This window comes from Trichechus manatus, unplaced genomic scaffold (assembly GCF_000243295.1).
Source record: "Trichechus manatus latirostris isolate Lorelei unplaced genomic scaffold, TriManLat1.0 scaffold00112, whole genome shotgun sequence".
In the NCBI taxonomy this organism is placed as follows: Eukaryota; Metazoa; Chordata; class Mammalia; order Sirenia; family Trichechidae; genus Trichechus; species Trichechus manatus.
Window position 1 is genome coordinate 228,694 of NW_004444048.1, and position 16,608 is coordinate 245,301.

At 32.4% G+C, this 16,608-nt stretch overlaps 1 protein-coding gene across 1 annotated transcript in view; it reads left to right on the plus strand.

Moving 5' to 3' along the window:
- Positions 1 to 16,608, plus strand: part of ETNK1 (ethanolamine kinase 1) — a 59,247-nt gene that overhangs the window by 34,539 nt on the left and 8,100 nt on the right. Inside the window, exons 5-6 of the mRNA XM_004383584.3 lie at positions 9,279 to 9,362; positions 10,939 to 11,099. Of these exons, the coding sequence (XP_004383641.2) occupies positions 9,279 to 9,362; positions 10,939 to 11,099 (245 nt within the window). The remainder of the gene's footprint in view (positions 1 to 9,278; positions 9,363 to 10,938; positions 11,100 to 16,608) is intronic.

Sequence of the window (16,608 nt, forward strand, 5' to 3'; positions counted from 1 at the left end):
TTGTAGTTGCTCAAATTTATATCTACTAAAGTAATATTCCAGAAGCTATGATACATAGTTTTAACATTTTCTGAGGTAGACAGTGATACTGCGATACTTTTTGGTGGAATGTTTTTTGTGATTGTTCATTGCTGTATTCAGATTCTCTTTTCATATTAATAAATACTTGGCTGTATTATATCGTGGGATAAAGTGGTTTGAGGTTTGGTTGCTAAATTATGCCCGTCAATACTAAATTTATTAAAAATATAATTTTGGTTGAAGGATTACTATTAATTCAAAAGTATGTTTCAATCTATGAAGCTATTGCATTATATAGGAAACCAGTTATGAAGATAGTCATTATAGTTGGAAGTTCATATTTTAAATCAAAAGTGTGCCGTTGTGAAGATACTAAAGCCAGAGACTTCAAATTAACATGGTCATAATTATATTCAATTAAATTACTCTTTATGACCTTTCTTACCAGATTTTAAGTTGGGACTAATACAAAGGCTGTTAATATTTATAGCTGGCTTTAACTTGAAGAAAACCCACTAAAGGAACACTGTCAAGGGTCATAGACTTATGTACATATTGTCAAAAACATATTTGAGTATGTTTTATATTTGATATTTTAATATGGATTAGAGATTCTGTATTTCAGAAATGTACTGAGCTTACATCTGTATTTTTGAATTGTCTTGAAGTCTTTGTGGGGAATAATTGTTTTCTTTTTTTAAACTTTAGGTGCACCATAAAACATTAAGTACTTGACAGTGTCCTTTAATGTATTAATGTCCATTTATTATATATAATTATTGTAGTATATCTGCACTACACTGTATACTAGTAACCAAATCTCAATGCCATTTGTGAGGCGAAAGCATTGGTTTAAGCAATGTATTAGCTTGTAAAAGTTCAGTATGAGACATAATAACACATTTTATATAATGGAATTTTGAGTGAGGGACTTCATCTTACATTTGAAGTGGACACTCAGCTTTATTTTTAACTGCAAGTTGATCAAAAAGAATATTATTTTCTTTGGAATATAATTTTAATGTTTCATATTTTTATTTTATAAGTTTCTTTTGCATATTCATTTCATAGAAGAAACTCATTTATAAAACTAAAAAATAAGGGACCAAAAAAATCAGATTACTTTGTCTTAGGTATTCAAAATACATCTTTACTTTTTTACTTAAACAATTGCATATCTCTAAACTACTGATCAGTAATACAGATATTTTCTATATTTTACGATAAAATCTTTATGCTTTATTTTGGCTTTAGGAGTTCAAGGTTGTCATTTGTTTCATTTACCAAGAGTTACCTGAGTCATACTTTTGTATCTGATTTACCTCCCCTCCCACACGTAGAAAAATAAATTTTACAGTTCAACAAGACCGTATTTTTTAGAGTCTGCCCTTTTTCATTGAATACTATTTTGTACCATTTGTTTCTTGTCCTTGTGGCTGTGTTTGTGTGTTTCTTGTGGAGACATTCTGTTTTTTTCCTTACCATTGGTTTTCTGATGTTGATTAGGAAGGGTAAGTATGGATCGTGTGGTATCCATTTTTAAAAAAATCATCAATTCCTATGTGATTAGTTGATACATAAGCACTAAGAAAATACAGTCTAGTTGGAATGTTGTTCAAGTAAAATCTGAAACTCATGAAAGTGGCAGAAAGCTTATTCTAGTCTTTAGTATTAAATGTCTCAAATTAGGAGCTACTGGTTTTAAAATAATATAAGCAGTAAGACATATATAAATCATTGTAAGTAGAAGATGCCATGCCTCGTACTTAAAAAAATGTAAATTTTATAAAGTCAATAAATTTAATAGGCAAAAAATTGTGTATTTGTGACTAACATTAATAATATATGGCAGCAATCTTAAAGCGGTTAATTAAAATTAGAGATAATAAATATTGTAAAGTTCTTTACTTTCTTAATTGGTTACCTTGTTATAGCATTCTGAAAGCAAAGTCTGAGTCATTTGGGATTAAGATAATTTCCACAGAGGATAAATGATTAAGCTGCATATTATATTCATAAGCATGTTTGATGTATTATTGCTTTTTAAGTAATTTCTTACCTGAGCTTGAGGCTTCATCAGTTTGTACACACCTATGAGATATAAATATGTAAAGATAAGATGAAAGCCAAGGGTTTGGCCTTCCCATCATCAAGCACAGTATATGTCTGCTGTAGGTTTCAGACTTTAAATTTCTTAGAAGTACAAATTTTAGGTGAACTTTATGAAGTTATATTGGATCATCTTGAAGTCTCTGCCTGTATTTTTAAACCATAATAACCTAGATTTGCATAGTATAACTAGATTAAAAATCAGCAACTCTTAAAAGCAGATTTGTATTAACACTTAGTTACAACTAAGAGAAGTCAGAAAGAGTGCACAGTTCAGAACCAGTCTCACCTGGGTCCAAATCTCTGCTCAGTCACTTAGAGGTAAGTGGTATTAGACAAGTCATTTTATTTCTTTATAAATGTTTTTATTTGATCCTTAAGTGTCTGCATCAGAATCACCAACAATACTTGGCCAAGATGTAGTTTTCTGGGCCTTATCCAAGACCAATAATAAGAATTTCTGTAGATGGGCTTAGGACTCTGAATGTTTAACACGTTCCCAGGCAGTTCTTATACACATCAAATTTGAGTACTGTTGATAGTCTGGAACTTAAGTTTTCTTTATTTGTAACTTAGAGATAATATCTACTAAGGATAGTTGCTGAGAAAATTTAAGATCATGTGTATAAAGTATATACACTGTGCCAGGTACTTACTTGGTCATTCTCAGTTGCAGCTATAATAATGTGACGGGTTGGCAAACTTTCTTTAAGAGACACATAGTACATATTTTTTGACTTCATGAGCCATTATATAGTCTCTGTTGCAACTGTTCAACACTGTGTTGTAGCACGAAAGCTGGCATAGACAATACATAAACAAAAAAGCACCCAGGCAGGCATAGACAATACATAAATAAGTGTGGCTGTGATCCAATACAATGTTATTTACAAAAACAGGCTACAGGACTAAATCTGGCCTGTTGAGGCCATAGTTTGCCAACTCTTGTATTATGACTATAGGATACATTTGTACAAAATATACCTGATTCTGAAAAAATGAAAAATGGTTAACTGTATGCCAGAAGGTTAACTATGTCCATTGACTAGTGGAATTATGGTTCATAGCTATGAGATGACAATTCAGGTTGTCTTTAAATGCAACTTACAGTTTCTATGTTAAGGATAACTTAAGTGATTAGTTTAAAATAAAAAAAATTTTATATGTATACATACATATATACATATTCACATACCACACACACACAGAAACTGAGCACCCTGCAGTTTACAGACATTTTTATCTGGGAATGCTACTGGAACTGGTAGGCATCACAGGAAGAAATACTGCCTCTATTTGCTCTTATCATGTCAGTTGACAGGACTCATGAATATGGGAGAAGAGTGAGCTTCCTTTCTGAAGCTGGTGGTAGCTGTCAAGATTTTTGAAAAGTTAGTCAGTACCAGGACTTAGCCGGGTAGTTGGTAAACAGCTACCTATTCCTTGTCTTTAGTGAAATGACATCTTAAAAAGGCAAGAAAAGAATACTTAATTTATGTTAGAATTTAATACCATAATAAGAAAACCAAAAGCAGTCGTTCTTGCTCCAAAACTGTGAGGTAAAACTTTCCAGTCACCTTTTAAATTCATTAATTATTAATTTAATAAACAACTTATACTAAGTAGAACAGATTATAATATTGCTTATTACCTAACCTATTCCAAATATAATATTTTAATTTTAACTAATGCTTTAACTGCTAACATGTCAGAAGCAATTGCTAAAGCTTTTGAGATTGTTGTTTCATGTCTTAATCCTTTGTCAGAATGTGTATTGATCTGATTACTGTTAGTGGCTGTTTTGTTTCCCTCCCTTTCCCCATTTCTTCATAAAAAGCCCATATAAAGATCTAATATATAACTTTAAATTTCAGTAATGGAAATCATTGATTATTTTCTCTGTCAGCAAAATACAAGAGGCTGATTTATAGCTCTTTAAGGAAATACAGATGAGTAGTTGGAAAGGAGAACTTTTTCTGGGAATTAATAGAATAAACTAGGCTTTTCTTTAGAGTTTTATACATTAAAAATAGAAAATAAGTGAGTCACCATTTTTAGTCCCTTGATTGGCTCTAAATCTTACCTGCATCTCCTCACTTATTGATTATCTTGTTATTTGACATTTCGCATTTATGACTGTAGTAAAAAATCTACTATCCGACTATTTTGTGCATTAATGACATATATCTGGTAGTAACGAATACCAAGGTGTGAGGGGAGAGTAATGCTGGCTGTGATGGTTAAGATTATGTATCAACTTGGCTGGGCCATGCTTCTCAGCAGTTTGGCAGTTATGTAATGATGTAGTCATCCTCCATTTTGTGATCTGATATGGTCGTCCTCCATTTTTGCCTAATGCCGATTTTCACTTAATGACCTCGTCTTTGAACCTAACCATGTCAGTAAGTGAGAAGTGAGAATACTCTGTTATCCATGAAAAGGCGTTGTGGTTGTTTTATTGACTGAGAACAGTTTTTTCATTAGTTTTATTTTTAAAATAAATAAAATTAATTATTTTTATTTGCTAACCTACATTTTCCAGGATGGAGTTTTTATGGAGGATAATCTTAATGCTGTTTTAACTTATATTCCATATTGCTATTTAGGATAAAATATTACCTAAATCAGTTAACAAAAAACCTAAAACAAAACCCAAACCAAACCCATTGCCATCAAATTGATTCTGACTCATAACAACCCTATAGGACAGAGTAAAACTGCCCCATAGGGTTTCCAAGGAGCGACTGGTGGATTCGAACTGCCAGCCTTTTGGTTAGCAGCCAAGCTCTTAACCACTTTGCCACTAGGGCTCATAAATGGACTGTAAAAACCTTAACTATTAAGGAAGTTAATGTAATAACTAATAAGGAAGTTAGTAAAATAGTTACTAGCTTATAGAACTAGCTAATTTATTTTTTCTTTACTCATGCATTCAGGCCCACTAAATGTTTAATTATATACTTGAATAAGAATGTAAAAAATGTCATACTTTCTTTAATATTTCATGTTTATTTTGCTTCCCCCACCATTTAAATATGTGTGTTATCATTGTGTCTCAGCATTCTCTGCAAAACCGCCATTTATTACACTAGCATTTGAGTACTTCCTGTGTACTAGGGATTACACTGTGGATTGATGAAAGATGAAAGGGACCTACTGCCCCATGAGGAGGCCATATACCATGTAGTGGAGGAATCAGATCTTTACATATTTACATTTAGAATGATGAGTGCTGTGGTGAAGGTGTACACCAGGTATGGCTGGATACAAGAGTGAGATATTAAGGGAAAGTTTCCCCGAGCAGAATGCTCCCTATCCTTCCTCTGTATAGGAGTCCCTGGATGGTACAAACAGCTAATGCACTTGGCTGCTAACAGAAAGGTTAGAAGTTTGAGCCCACTCAGAGGTGCCCCAGAAGTAAGGCTTGGTGATCTACTTAGGAAAAATCAACCATTGAAAACCCTGTGGAGCACAGTTTTGCTCTAACATATATGGGGCTGCCATGAGTCAGAATTGACTCAATGACAAATGGTTTTCTATATGAGAGAAAACATTTTACTAACATTACTGTAATTATCATTTCTTTTTTCTCATTATTCTCTTTCCATTCTTTGTAACACTCTTGAGCAATTAGAGGGAGATGGAAGATTTTCAGGTTCTCATTTTTGTTTTTATTTGTATTTTGTTCTCCTTAACAACAACAAAATAAAGAATCCTGACAAATGTATCATAAATTATATAACTTTCGTTAATAAATTAATTTTTTCGGTGTTAAAGTACTTTTAAAATTGATAGGCTTATTTTTAGCTATATCGAGATTTGAACAGTCTTAACTCTGGTGTTGGTTTAATTGCTATGGCAAAGATATACAGTAATAAAAAAACAAAATGTAGCTTTAGATAATTTAGATTGTAGTTTAATTCATTCGTTGTATGTTGTACCCATTATGTGCTAGACAGTATGCTAGTTATATAAAGATAAGTAAAACACAGTTCTAACCCTTAAAGTGGTTCTTTACTTTTTAGAGATCAGAGATCCCTTGAGAATCTGGATAGTCCCCTTCTCAAAAAAATGCACGTACACATAAAATTTTGTATACAATTTCAGGAAGTATTCTCATTGTCTTCCGAATTAAACCCCAATTAAAAATTTGTATCTTAAAGAATTAGCAAGTTAGTAATGCCATATGAACTATTAGTAATAATGATGTAGATGTTCCCCTAAATAATTGGAAATTGTAGAAATTTCAGAAATGTTAAATTTGTAGAAGAAAAAGAAGTTCAGTATACTTTGTGTTGACAGGAAAGCATTTTCCAGTGTGGTAATTTGATTTTTCTGGCACCCGAAATAAGAGAAGTAGGCTTCTTTATTTTTACTTTGTTGCAGAAGATTAAATTTAAGGTTGAGTTCCACTTTGCTTGCAATAGTTTGAAAAAGAATAGTTAATGCAGTTTTTTTTTTTTTTAATTTTTTTCCTTTTAAGCTTTGTGTCTTGTAAAATGTGAGTTTGCCAAATTTTCTTCATCTGCTACAGATTAGGTATGCCATTGTTGCTGCCATGTGGCGGCGCACCCCGTGCTTCTTAAACGCACTGACTGGAGGTTTATCGCATCACTTGTTCACATGCACGGAGCCTGGTAACAGCCTCATCTGTATCTTGTTAGCTTCATTTTCTTATTTTTTAAATTTCATTATTTATAAACTCGACATAGCATTTAAAAATAAAGGCTAGCGTTAATGAATTAATGCTTCTACAAAGTCATTGCTAAATTTCATACTGAAACATATTTTAACTCTTGTTAAAATGATCTGTGCTTTAATTAAAGTGTGTTAACTCTATAAGCAGGCATGTTTTACCTGCCATTTTAACTATATTTGCCAAATTCTGAATATGATTTAGAAAATAGAAATCGAAGCTTTTATATAGGTGGCAAAAGTAAGCTTCAGGACTGGGCTGTGTATTTTTATTGGCATGAAACAGTTCATATGAGCTCTACAAGAATTTGTGTTTAAACAGGTAAAACAATCAACAGCTGCAATTTAAAAAATTACGTATTAAAACTCTTCTGTTTGCTCAGTTGTGCAACTAGCTATATCTTCTTGTAATCCAAATTTATTGAAAGTTGGATTGAAAGGGATCTCCTGAATTATTGTGTTTAGTCTATCTGTTGACAGTTTTGTGTAAAGAACTCACTATGTCATTCTTTTTAATATAACATTTTTTCCTCCTAAAAGTAAAAGGATCTGGAAAATAACAAAAATATAAGGAAAAAACCCACAAGAGCCTCTTATTACCATAATAAAAACTTTTGAAACATTTTGGTATATTTCTGTCCATCTCCCCCCCCCCTTACGCATTATGTTTTTATTCTCTTTAGGCATAATATTTTAATAGTTTGAATCACAGTGTATTTATTATTTTGCATCTTTTTTTAATATAACACTTTGTAATTTCCCTGGTGATTAAATAATTTTTGAAAATGAGATCTTTTTATGGCTGCAATGTATTTTTTATCATGATGGTGATCTTCACCATCTTATTCCTGTGAAAAAATTTTAAAAATGTTCCGACTGCCTGTTCTGCAGTTTAGTAAAGTGATTTGGTTAACTTGAAGATTTTCTGTGGGGTAGTTTACTGTGAGTTCAAAAATGTGATACTTGTGGTGGCTGAAATGTATTGAATTACTGAAGTCTCTGTTTTACGATCTTAGATTTATTATATAATATGCATATAAATTTTGATACCTAAGATTTGATACTTTGATGGTTCTTACTTATCTTACTCTAGACTTGACTATTATTTATACAAATTTAAAATGATATATTAAATGCAATTACATTTTTTTGCTTTGATGATTGCCATATAATTTTTTATAATTGTTTTTCTCTGTGTTTAAATGTGATTAACATACCCAAATTAAACATACAAGTCTACTTCAAGACATTATAGTTCAAAAGCTATTTTATTTGGGAAATGCCAGGGTGTATAGACTAAGAGTTTGTTTTGTTATTTCAGCTTGATATTTAAAAGGCAGTATAACTAGGTAGATGTTTTATGTATTTTGCAATATAAGCAGCTGTTCTTATAAGCCATCTCTGTTCATGTATCCACTTAAACCACAAGCCCTTATAAGTTTCTGATTACCAGTGTAGGCAGTGACCCACCTTTTTTTTGTTTTTTTTAACGTCCGTAACCCCCCTCATTTTCTTTTGTCTCTTTTTTTTTTTTTTTTTTTAAAACAGGGCCTATATTTTTGTCAAGCAAATTCCTCCATAATTAGTACTTAAAAATTAAAAGTTCCTAAAGTAGGTATATGTTCCTTGGGCAGGAGGAATAGGATTGTCTTTGGAGAATTATAGTGAAATATGTGTGTATATGTAACAGTAACATAGAGTAGGAATCTATTTAGTTTATGTAAAAATTTCCCAAATTAAAAACGCATTAGAAAGAAACTATACCTTTGCTCTTTTAAAAGATAAAGCTAAAACAGCCACCTTAATGCTGTTCACGTATGCTATTGGAAATCTTAATTACGTAGCAGCCCAGGAAGATATGAGTATGTTTGCAACTAACATTTTAAAATAGGGATACCATTAGAAGTTGATCAGCAAGTGTTATTGTAGCATAACTGTAAGTTTCACAGAATTGAAGTCTTTTGCAGAATTTGAGTTTTAAATATATTTTAAGCCTTTTACAGTTTAGATTTGATTCTCATACGTAGATAAACTTGTTAGTTCACTATTGGAGTGTCATAGGTTGTTTGTTTGTTTAAATTGCAGAACTTACTAACAGTTTCCAAAGATAAAAATTTTCATTCCTAATTCAACTTGAATTTTTAAGTAACTGATGCCCCCATGTGGTGAAAACATATTTTGCTTGAACGTGGAGAATGACCATATTTTGATTTTTCTTTATTATAGTGGCCATTATGTTCATAAAGAAGCTGTTGACCAGTATACATTGTTTAAATTTTGTAAAGCTCATTGCCATAAAATTCACAGCCTTACCCTGTTATTGTCTCAGAAGTGCATGTAACCAAGCACGTACAGTGAGACAGAGTTTTGGAAGCTATTTAATTACAAGTAGCATAGGGATATTCTGATTTTATGTTTGATTTCTTATGTCTTTGTTTTTGTGTCTCACATAGGTGATGTACAGTTCATTGATTATGAATATTCTGGATACAACTACCTGGCATATGATATTGGAAATCATTTCAATGAATTTGCAGGTAAAATTCAGGGCTTAACCAGTGGAGTAGCTTTTTTAACTTTGAAGTGACTTTTAGAATGTTTTTTCTTTAAAGGTGATAAGCTGGTAACAGAAGCAACGTTTTCCTACTGTTTTTTTTTTTTCTTTCTTTATTTGTTTTGGTTTTTCACTGGAGGAAAGAGGAAATGACTAAAATTTCTTCCTTAATTACCATAAATATAATGAATCAGAGAATAATAGTAATTGAGACTTCTTCCATTGAGACCTGACATACTGCCAGGCACTCTATAAAATGTCATTTCATTTATTCTCCACAACAGTCCTGTGAGTTAGTTAATATTCCTAGTTTACACATGAGGAAAGTAATTTACCAAGGTCACAGTAAAATGCTTTGCTGTTTCCATTGTGAACCTGGGCTTTTGGAATGTTGGTTAACTAAAAAAGCACAAGATTTTTTTATTTTGGTTTTGGCTATGAATAACTGAAAAGTTGTTGGAAATTAATCTGTAATGACTGTCAAGTAGAAAAGTTTTAGGTTTTTTTATGTAAGTGGAATTTAAAATTCATTTTATGGCTTTATATTTTGAAACACGAAATACTCTAAAATTAAAGATTAGGAATTGCCATAGATGGTTTATACCAAGTCAGAAGTTTTCATTGCTGAATTTGTATTTGTATACATTTATGTATCCATATATTTTTATAGACTTTAGGTTACCAGATGGGAAACAAGTTGGGAAAGGTTTTAATTTACACATTTCCACTTATTTCCCTCTAGTAAGTTTATCATATACATGATATATTCCCACGTATCTGCTGTAGATATTTTCACATATCTTACCTATAGGAGAGGAGTCAAATTGTGCATCTAATGAGATATCACCACCACTGCTGTGGGTATGAAAGAGGAAACTCCAGTTATCTTAGTGCTGTTTTGTGGAGAAAAAAAAAAAATGGAACTAAAACTTGAAAGTTTATGAAGAACCTTCAGTGCTAGGCAAAATAGCAATGAACTTTATTTTGTATTAGTATTTTTCAAACTGCAGGTCATGAAATCAAAGTCAAGTTTGTGGAGTAAAGACTATCTTTTAAAATTTATTTTAAAGGAATGGAGATGAATAGTGATAGAAAATACCAGCAATGTAAGGTGTAGTAAGGGTAAATTCTGTTTTGTGAAACAGTATCATGTAAACGTGTGTGTAAGGTCTCAGTAGAAAATGTGTTTCTTACCCTGAATCACAATCAGAGTTTTAGAGCCACAGTTCTAGGTAGTTCTCCAAATATTAGTATGCTTAAGAATCTTCTGGAGGTGCATAGTAAAATGCAGATTTTGGGCATCTGATGCCAGTGGTTCATACTTTGAAGAAAAATTAAAGCAATGAGAATTGATTTTGGTGATGAACAGTAGTATTCACTAGAGTTTAAGCTGGAATATAGAATTAATGTTTGATTTATTAACAAATGCTGCTTAATATCTAGTATTCCAGTGAAAAATGGAAACATTTTATAATTAAAAAATAGGTGGCATAGATTAGTAAGGTATGCAGAAGAGAATGTGCTTTTAAACTCTTCAATGTATTTTATTTCCACTTTAGGTGTTAGTGAAGTAGATTATAGTCTCTATCCAGATAGAGAACTACAGGGACAGTGGCTGCGTTCTTACCTTGAAGCCTACAAAGAATATAAGGGCTTTGGGACTGAAGTAACTGAAAAAGAAGTAGAAATACTCTTCATTCAAGTCAATCAGTTTGCGTTGGTAAGTTTAAATGTGAAAGATTCTTAGTATAATTTAAAAGTTCCTAAAGTTTATCATCTTATAGAGTAGTAATTTCCCATTTTATGTTTTGGGGATTTTTGTCAAAATAATGGTTGAAAAAATAATGTTTTGAAAAAAACACGATTGTTTACAATTCCCTGTTACAATGTAAAATACTGGAGGACGAAGATTTTATTTTGTTCCCTGCTATATCCCTTAGAACAGTGCCTGGCCTGGTACGTGCTCAGTAATTAATTATTTAATGAATGGATTCTGGTTAGGGTTAAGGTTAATGTATGAAGCAGTTTTTTATGTTATGTCAATTCTCTCTTTTTACTCTAAAAAGTATATAACTAAGGTCAGATATAAGGTAAATGAAGTTTTCCACAGTGCATTTAATCATCACATCTTAATGTTATCATGATAAAAGTAGGTTGGAAGAACCAGTGGAATTATGTTTTCATGACTTAGTGTTTTGTCTTCTTGATCTTTTTTTCTATAAGCAGTTATTTTCAGCTTCTTTGATATTTTAATGCTTTATTATTATTTTCAAGACCCACTTCTCTTTACATGCATTTTTTTTTTTTAATTTGTTATCTTTTGAGAATGATATGATGCATCAGAATGAGATTTCAACTAAGGTCTTAGACAGATTGAATACTAGGTTGACTTTATTCTAGGTACCTTTTTTTTTTTAAAGCTACTTCTTTTTGTTTTAATATAATTCTGTACAGTTGACATGGGAGATGTTTGCTGTGTTATCTTTACAAATCCTGCTCATAAATGTACTGTTTCCATAGTCTTGAAAGCAGCATTTCCCCTGAGTTTTCAAAGTACATCTCAGGTAAGAGGGTGTACTGAAAAGTGGCTTTTACCTGCTGTTCTGACATCTGTTTTCGGTAGAACTGTTGGTTAAATTAACGGCGTGTTCTCCAGTAGGTCCTGGGACGCCTGCTGTTTCTATTTATTTAAGCTTAATCTTAAAATGGAGATTGTAGGGTTTTTTCCTCTTCACTAGGCCATTTAAACTTCAGAATCAACTTAAAACTTCTTTTTAGCCTATTTCTGTCTTAGCTTAAGGAATATCACTGTTGTTATAATTTGTATTTTTTTCATGTATCCATTTAATTTCTAATATTCCTAAGACATTGAATTTCTATTGATTTTCATGTTAACTCCACTTAGCTCATAAATTCTTAGTCAATAATAGCACTGTTTGCTATTAGAAAATTAACTTGGATTTCTTTGTACACTTTGATGATGTTTAACATCTTTTTTGGATATTGTGGTTGTAGCTATACATGTTTTTGTTATTAGATGTTATTATGTACAAAGAGCGAAACCCTGCCTGGTCCTGCGCCATCCTCACAATCATTGTTATGCTTGAGCCCATTGTTGCAGCCATTGTGTCAATCCATCTTGTTGGGGGTCTTCCTCTTTTACCGCTGACCCTCTACTTTACCTTCTCCAGGGACTGGTCCCTCCTGATAACATGTCCAAAGTATGTGAGACATAGTCTTGCCATCTGCGTTTCTAAGGAGCATTCTGGTTGTACTTCTTCCAAGAAAGATTTGTTCCTTCTTTGGTAGTCCATGGTATATTCAGTATTCTTTGCCAACACCATAATTCAAAGGTGACAGTTCTCCTTCGGTCTTCCTTATTCATTGTCCAGCTTTCACATGCATATGAAGCCATTGAAACCACCATGGCTTGGGTCAGGCATACCTTAGTCTTCAAGGTGACATCTTTGCTTTTTAACCTTAAAGAGGTCTTTTGCAGCAGATTGGTCCAATGCAGTGTGTCTTTTGATTCCTATATATGGTATTGAAAAATATAATTACTAATGGTTTGATCACCAAGTTGTCTATAAATATCCAGTAATCAGATATTAGGAGCCCTGATGGTATAATGGTTAAGAGCTCGGCTGCTAACCAAAAGGTTGGCAGTTTGAATCCACCAGCAGCTCCTTAGAAACCCTATGGGGCAGTTCTACCCTGTCCTATAGGGTCGCTATGAGTCAGAATCGACTCAATTTCAATGGGTTTGGTTTTTGGGTTAATCTAGGTCACTTAAATTGGAGGCTTGGAAAAGGAGTAAATGATGCATTCTCTTCTTATAATTTAGCTGCTTATAATTTAGAAGGCCATATAAGATGTAGAAAATAGCTTTTTATCTGATAAAATTCAATGCCTGTTGCTACTTAAGATACTTAACAAATTTTTAGGATTGGAAAGAAACTTCTTAAACCTGAGTTTTTTTGTTTTGTTTTTTTAAAGTGTTTCCATCAAATGTACAGCAGATTTCATACTCAGTGAAATGTTAAACATTCAGTAGAAGGTCTGATGGAAAAATGATAAAAGATACAGAAAATTTTAGTAGTATTCCCCATTTGAGGAGCCCTGGTGGTGTAGTGGTTAAACACTCGGCTGCTAACCGTTTTGGGATGTCCTCTGGATTTATGTATGCATAGTTTTTGCAAAAAGTATGTATAGTAAATTTATTGTACTTTGAGGTTCTGATACCAATTCACAGTTTTTCCTCATTAAGAAACCAGTAAAAGCTCATTTATTAAGCCAGTTTTTCTCTGAATTACTCTTCCTACATTAACTAAATTCTGATAATTCTCTGTCATGGGCTTTTCTTGCCCTCTCACCTTTTTCTTCTGGGATGGGTTACTTTCTTGTGTCACAATAAAAAGAATATAGCAGAAACTAGCAAACACTCACACGGTCCGGCCCCTTTCACTGAGATTACCAGCTCTCCTTTTGAAAACCTATCTTTCCTTTTCAAGACTGTATTTATAGCTTCTTTAGTTTACCTTCCTTATCAACTCTTAATCTCATCCATTGACCATTGAGTAAAAAGCCTGTCACACTCCCAGGGTTTGAATGAAAAAGTAACTAGGAAAGCAGGGTAAAATAAAAGCAAACCCTCAGTCTTTCTCCTTTATCATTTTTCATTCACTCCTCAGACCACTGCAGTCTGCCTTCTTCCTCACATCTTAAAAAAATTTCAGGTAAGGGTTACCAGGAATGACATAATTGTTAAGTCCAATTGAAACTTTTCAGTTCTTATCTTACTTGATGCGTCCATAACATTTGACATTATTTACTACTGGTTCTTAAAGTTTTCTCTGCCTTAACTTTCGTGATAACATTCTTCCCTGGTTCTTTCTACTTTTTTGTCCTTTCCTGCATTGTCTCCTTACATGGCTGCTCCTTTTTCTCCTGTTCCCCCAATCCCCTTACATGTTGATGTCTCCTACTGTTCTGATTCTGAGCTCCCTTTCTTTTCAATTTACATACTTTTGTTGAGTGACCTGGTCCCATGGCCCTTCAGTTAATGATCCCGATTTCTGTATCTATCCACTGTTGAGCTCTAGATCAGTACTGACTCTGCTCTCTAACTGGAGTTCCATTAGTATCTGACCACAATATATCTAAACCTAAATTTATTTTTTCGTGCGCCCTATCCTCTACCCCATTCTTTAGTCTTTATTTCACTACTCAGTTTAATTAAAATGTCATCCATTCAGTTGCTGTATTGCAAAACTAGGAAATTTTCTTTCATATCTTCTCCTTCCTTATCCTTACCATTTCTTCTGTGTCCAACTTCTGTTACTGTTGATTCCTAAACATTTTCTCAATTCCAACCCTTTCTCCTTAATTCTGTGACCTCTGATTAAGCCTTAATCCCCTATCTACATTAGCCTTTGCTGGTCTCTTTGCCTTCAGTTTCTTGTTCTCCCTGTCTTTAATTCATCCTGTACATTTAAAAAAAGTGATCTTTCTAAATAATTAGAATCTGATTGTGTCATTTCCTGTTTTATGGCTCCTTATGACTTACAGAATGAAATCTAAATGATAGCAACTGCAAATTGTCTTATTCCCATTGTTTTCCATCTCACACTTCTGCTCTAGCAGAGTCATTTTCTTGTTTTCTGAATATTCAGTGATGTTTTTGCCTATGTAATTTGCATAGGTTGTTTATTCTCCCTAGAATGCCCTTTTCTTGGTCTCTCCAGCAAATTCCTCTTGTTTCTTATGGACATGTTTTAAATACTATTTCTTCGTCTGTGGACCCCCACCTTCCATGATCACTGTCGTTAAGAAGCCAAGTAAATAAATGCATTATAAAGCTGCTTTGATGAGGGTTAAAAAAACGAAGCCTGCATGAGATCTGAGCATCTCCAAATACCTAGCATAGTGTGATGTTCTCACATAAATGATTAGTACGTATTTACTGCCCAGGACATGACCCAGACTTCTAAAGATTAGCAGACTTCAGTTGACAGTATTTTACAAAAATCAAAAGTGTTATCGTTTACTATAGTTAAGTAACTTTGAGGAGATGACAGACAAAACTAGACATTTGTGTTATAAAACTAAACAGTGTATTTATTACCTTTTTAAACTTTGAGGAGTTTTTAGACACATTGTTTGAAAACTTGGAAAGGATTCTTTCTAAATAAATTATTAGGATTAAGTAGAGGTTTTTCAGAAAACAGGTTGGAGGTTTATTTCAGTTATTTGCTCACAAAATAAAGCTTTGAAGTTTTCTTTGCATCAGGGGTGGGTAGCCTGGAAATTAAAATTCCCTTTAACAAAGAGACTTACATACTCATAAATTCTCAATCTGAGAGAAATAGTGTAAGTAAGTCACAGAATCACAGAGTATATTATTTTATTTGGAATAAGAACTTTTTTCTTTGGCCTTTTTGGGAATATAATTGATGAGTAGGCTATTTCCTGTCTTGCAAGCAAAGCATTTTCTTTAGATCCATTTGTGTGTTATATATAAATTTTTCATTTTTCAGTCTATAAAAAAGTGTTATCTTCCAAAATGAGATTTTTATGAGGATTTATGTATAATGCTTCTTCCAATATGGAATCATTTAGTTATTTATAGTACTTTATAAATAAAACTTTATTGAGAAATACAGTTACTAACTCTGTTTGAAAATGGTGGGAAGAGCTGGCTTAGGGTCATTACTAGGTCCAGAAAGATCCCTGATTTCAATATCTTTTCTACCACAGAATGAATTTAATAGGAAGAAGAGATTAGGGTACAATCTACGAATAGTTTTATGTTACTTAAAATATGCCAAGATGATTTAGCCTAGTGATTCTCAAACTTCTTGGTCTCAGGATCACCTTTTACTCTTAAAATTTTTTGAAGCCCTCTAGGAGCTTTTGTTTATGTGGATTATATCTATCAATAATTTACCATATTTGTAATTAAAACAAAATTTTTTAAAAAATGCTAAATATAGATTTAAAAATTTTTATTAATAAACTCATTACATGTTAACATAAAAACCATTTTTAAAGTGAAAAAAAAAACTATTTTCCAAAACAAAAAAAAATTTAATCAGAAGGGTGGTGTTATTTTACACTTTCATAAATCTATTTAATATCTGGCATAATAGAATGTAGCTGAATTATAGAATCTGCTTCTGCATTCCATCTGCTTCAGTATTATTGTTTTGGTTGAACTATATGAAGAAACC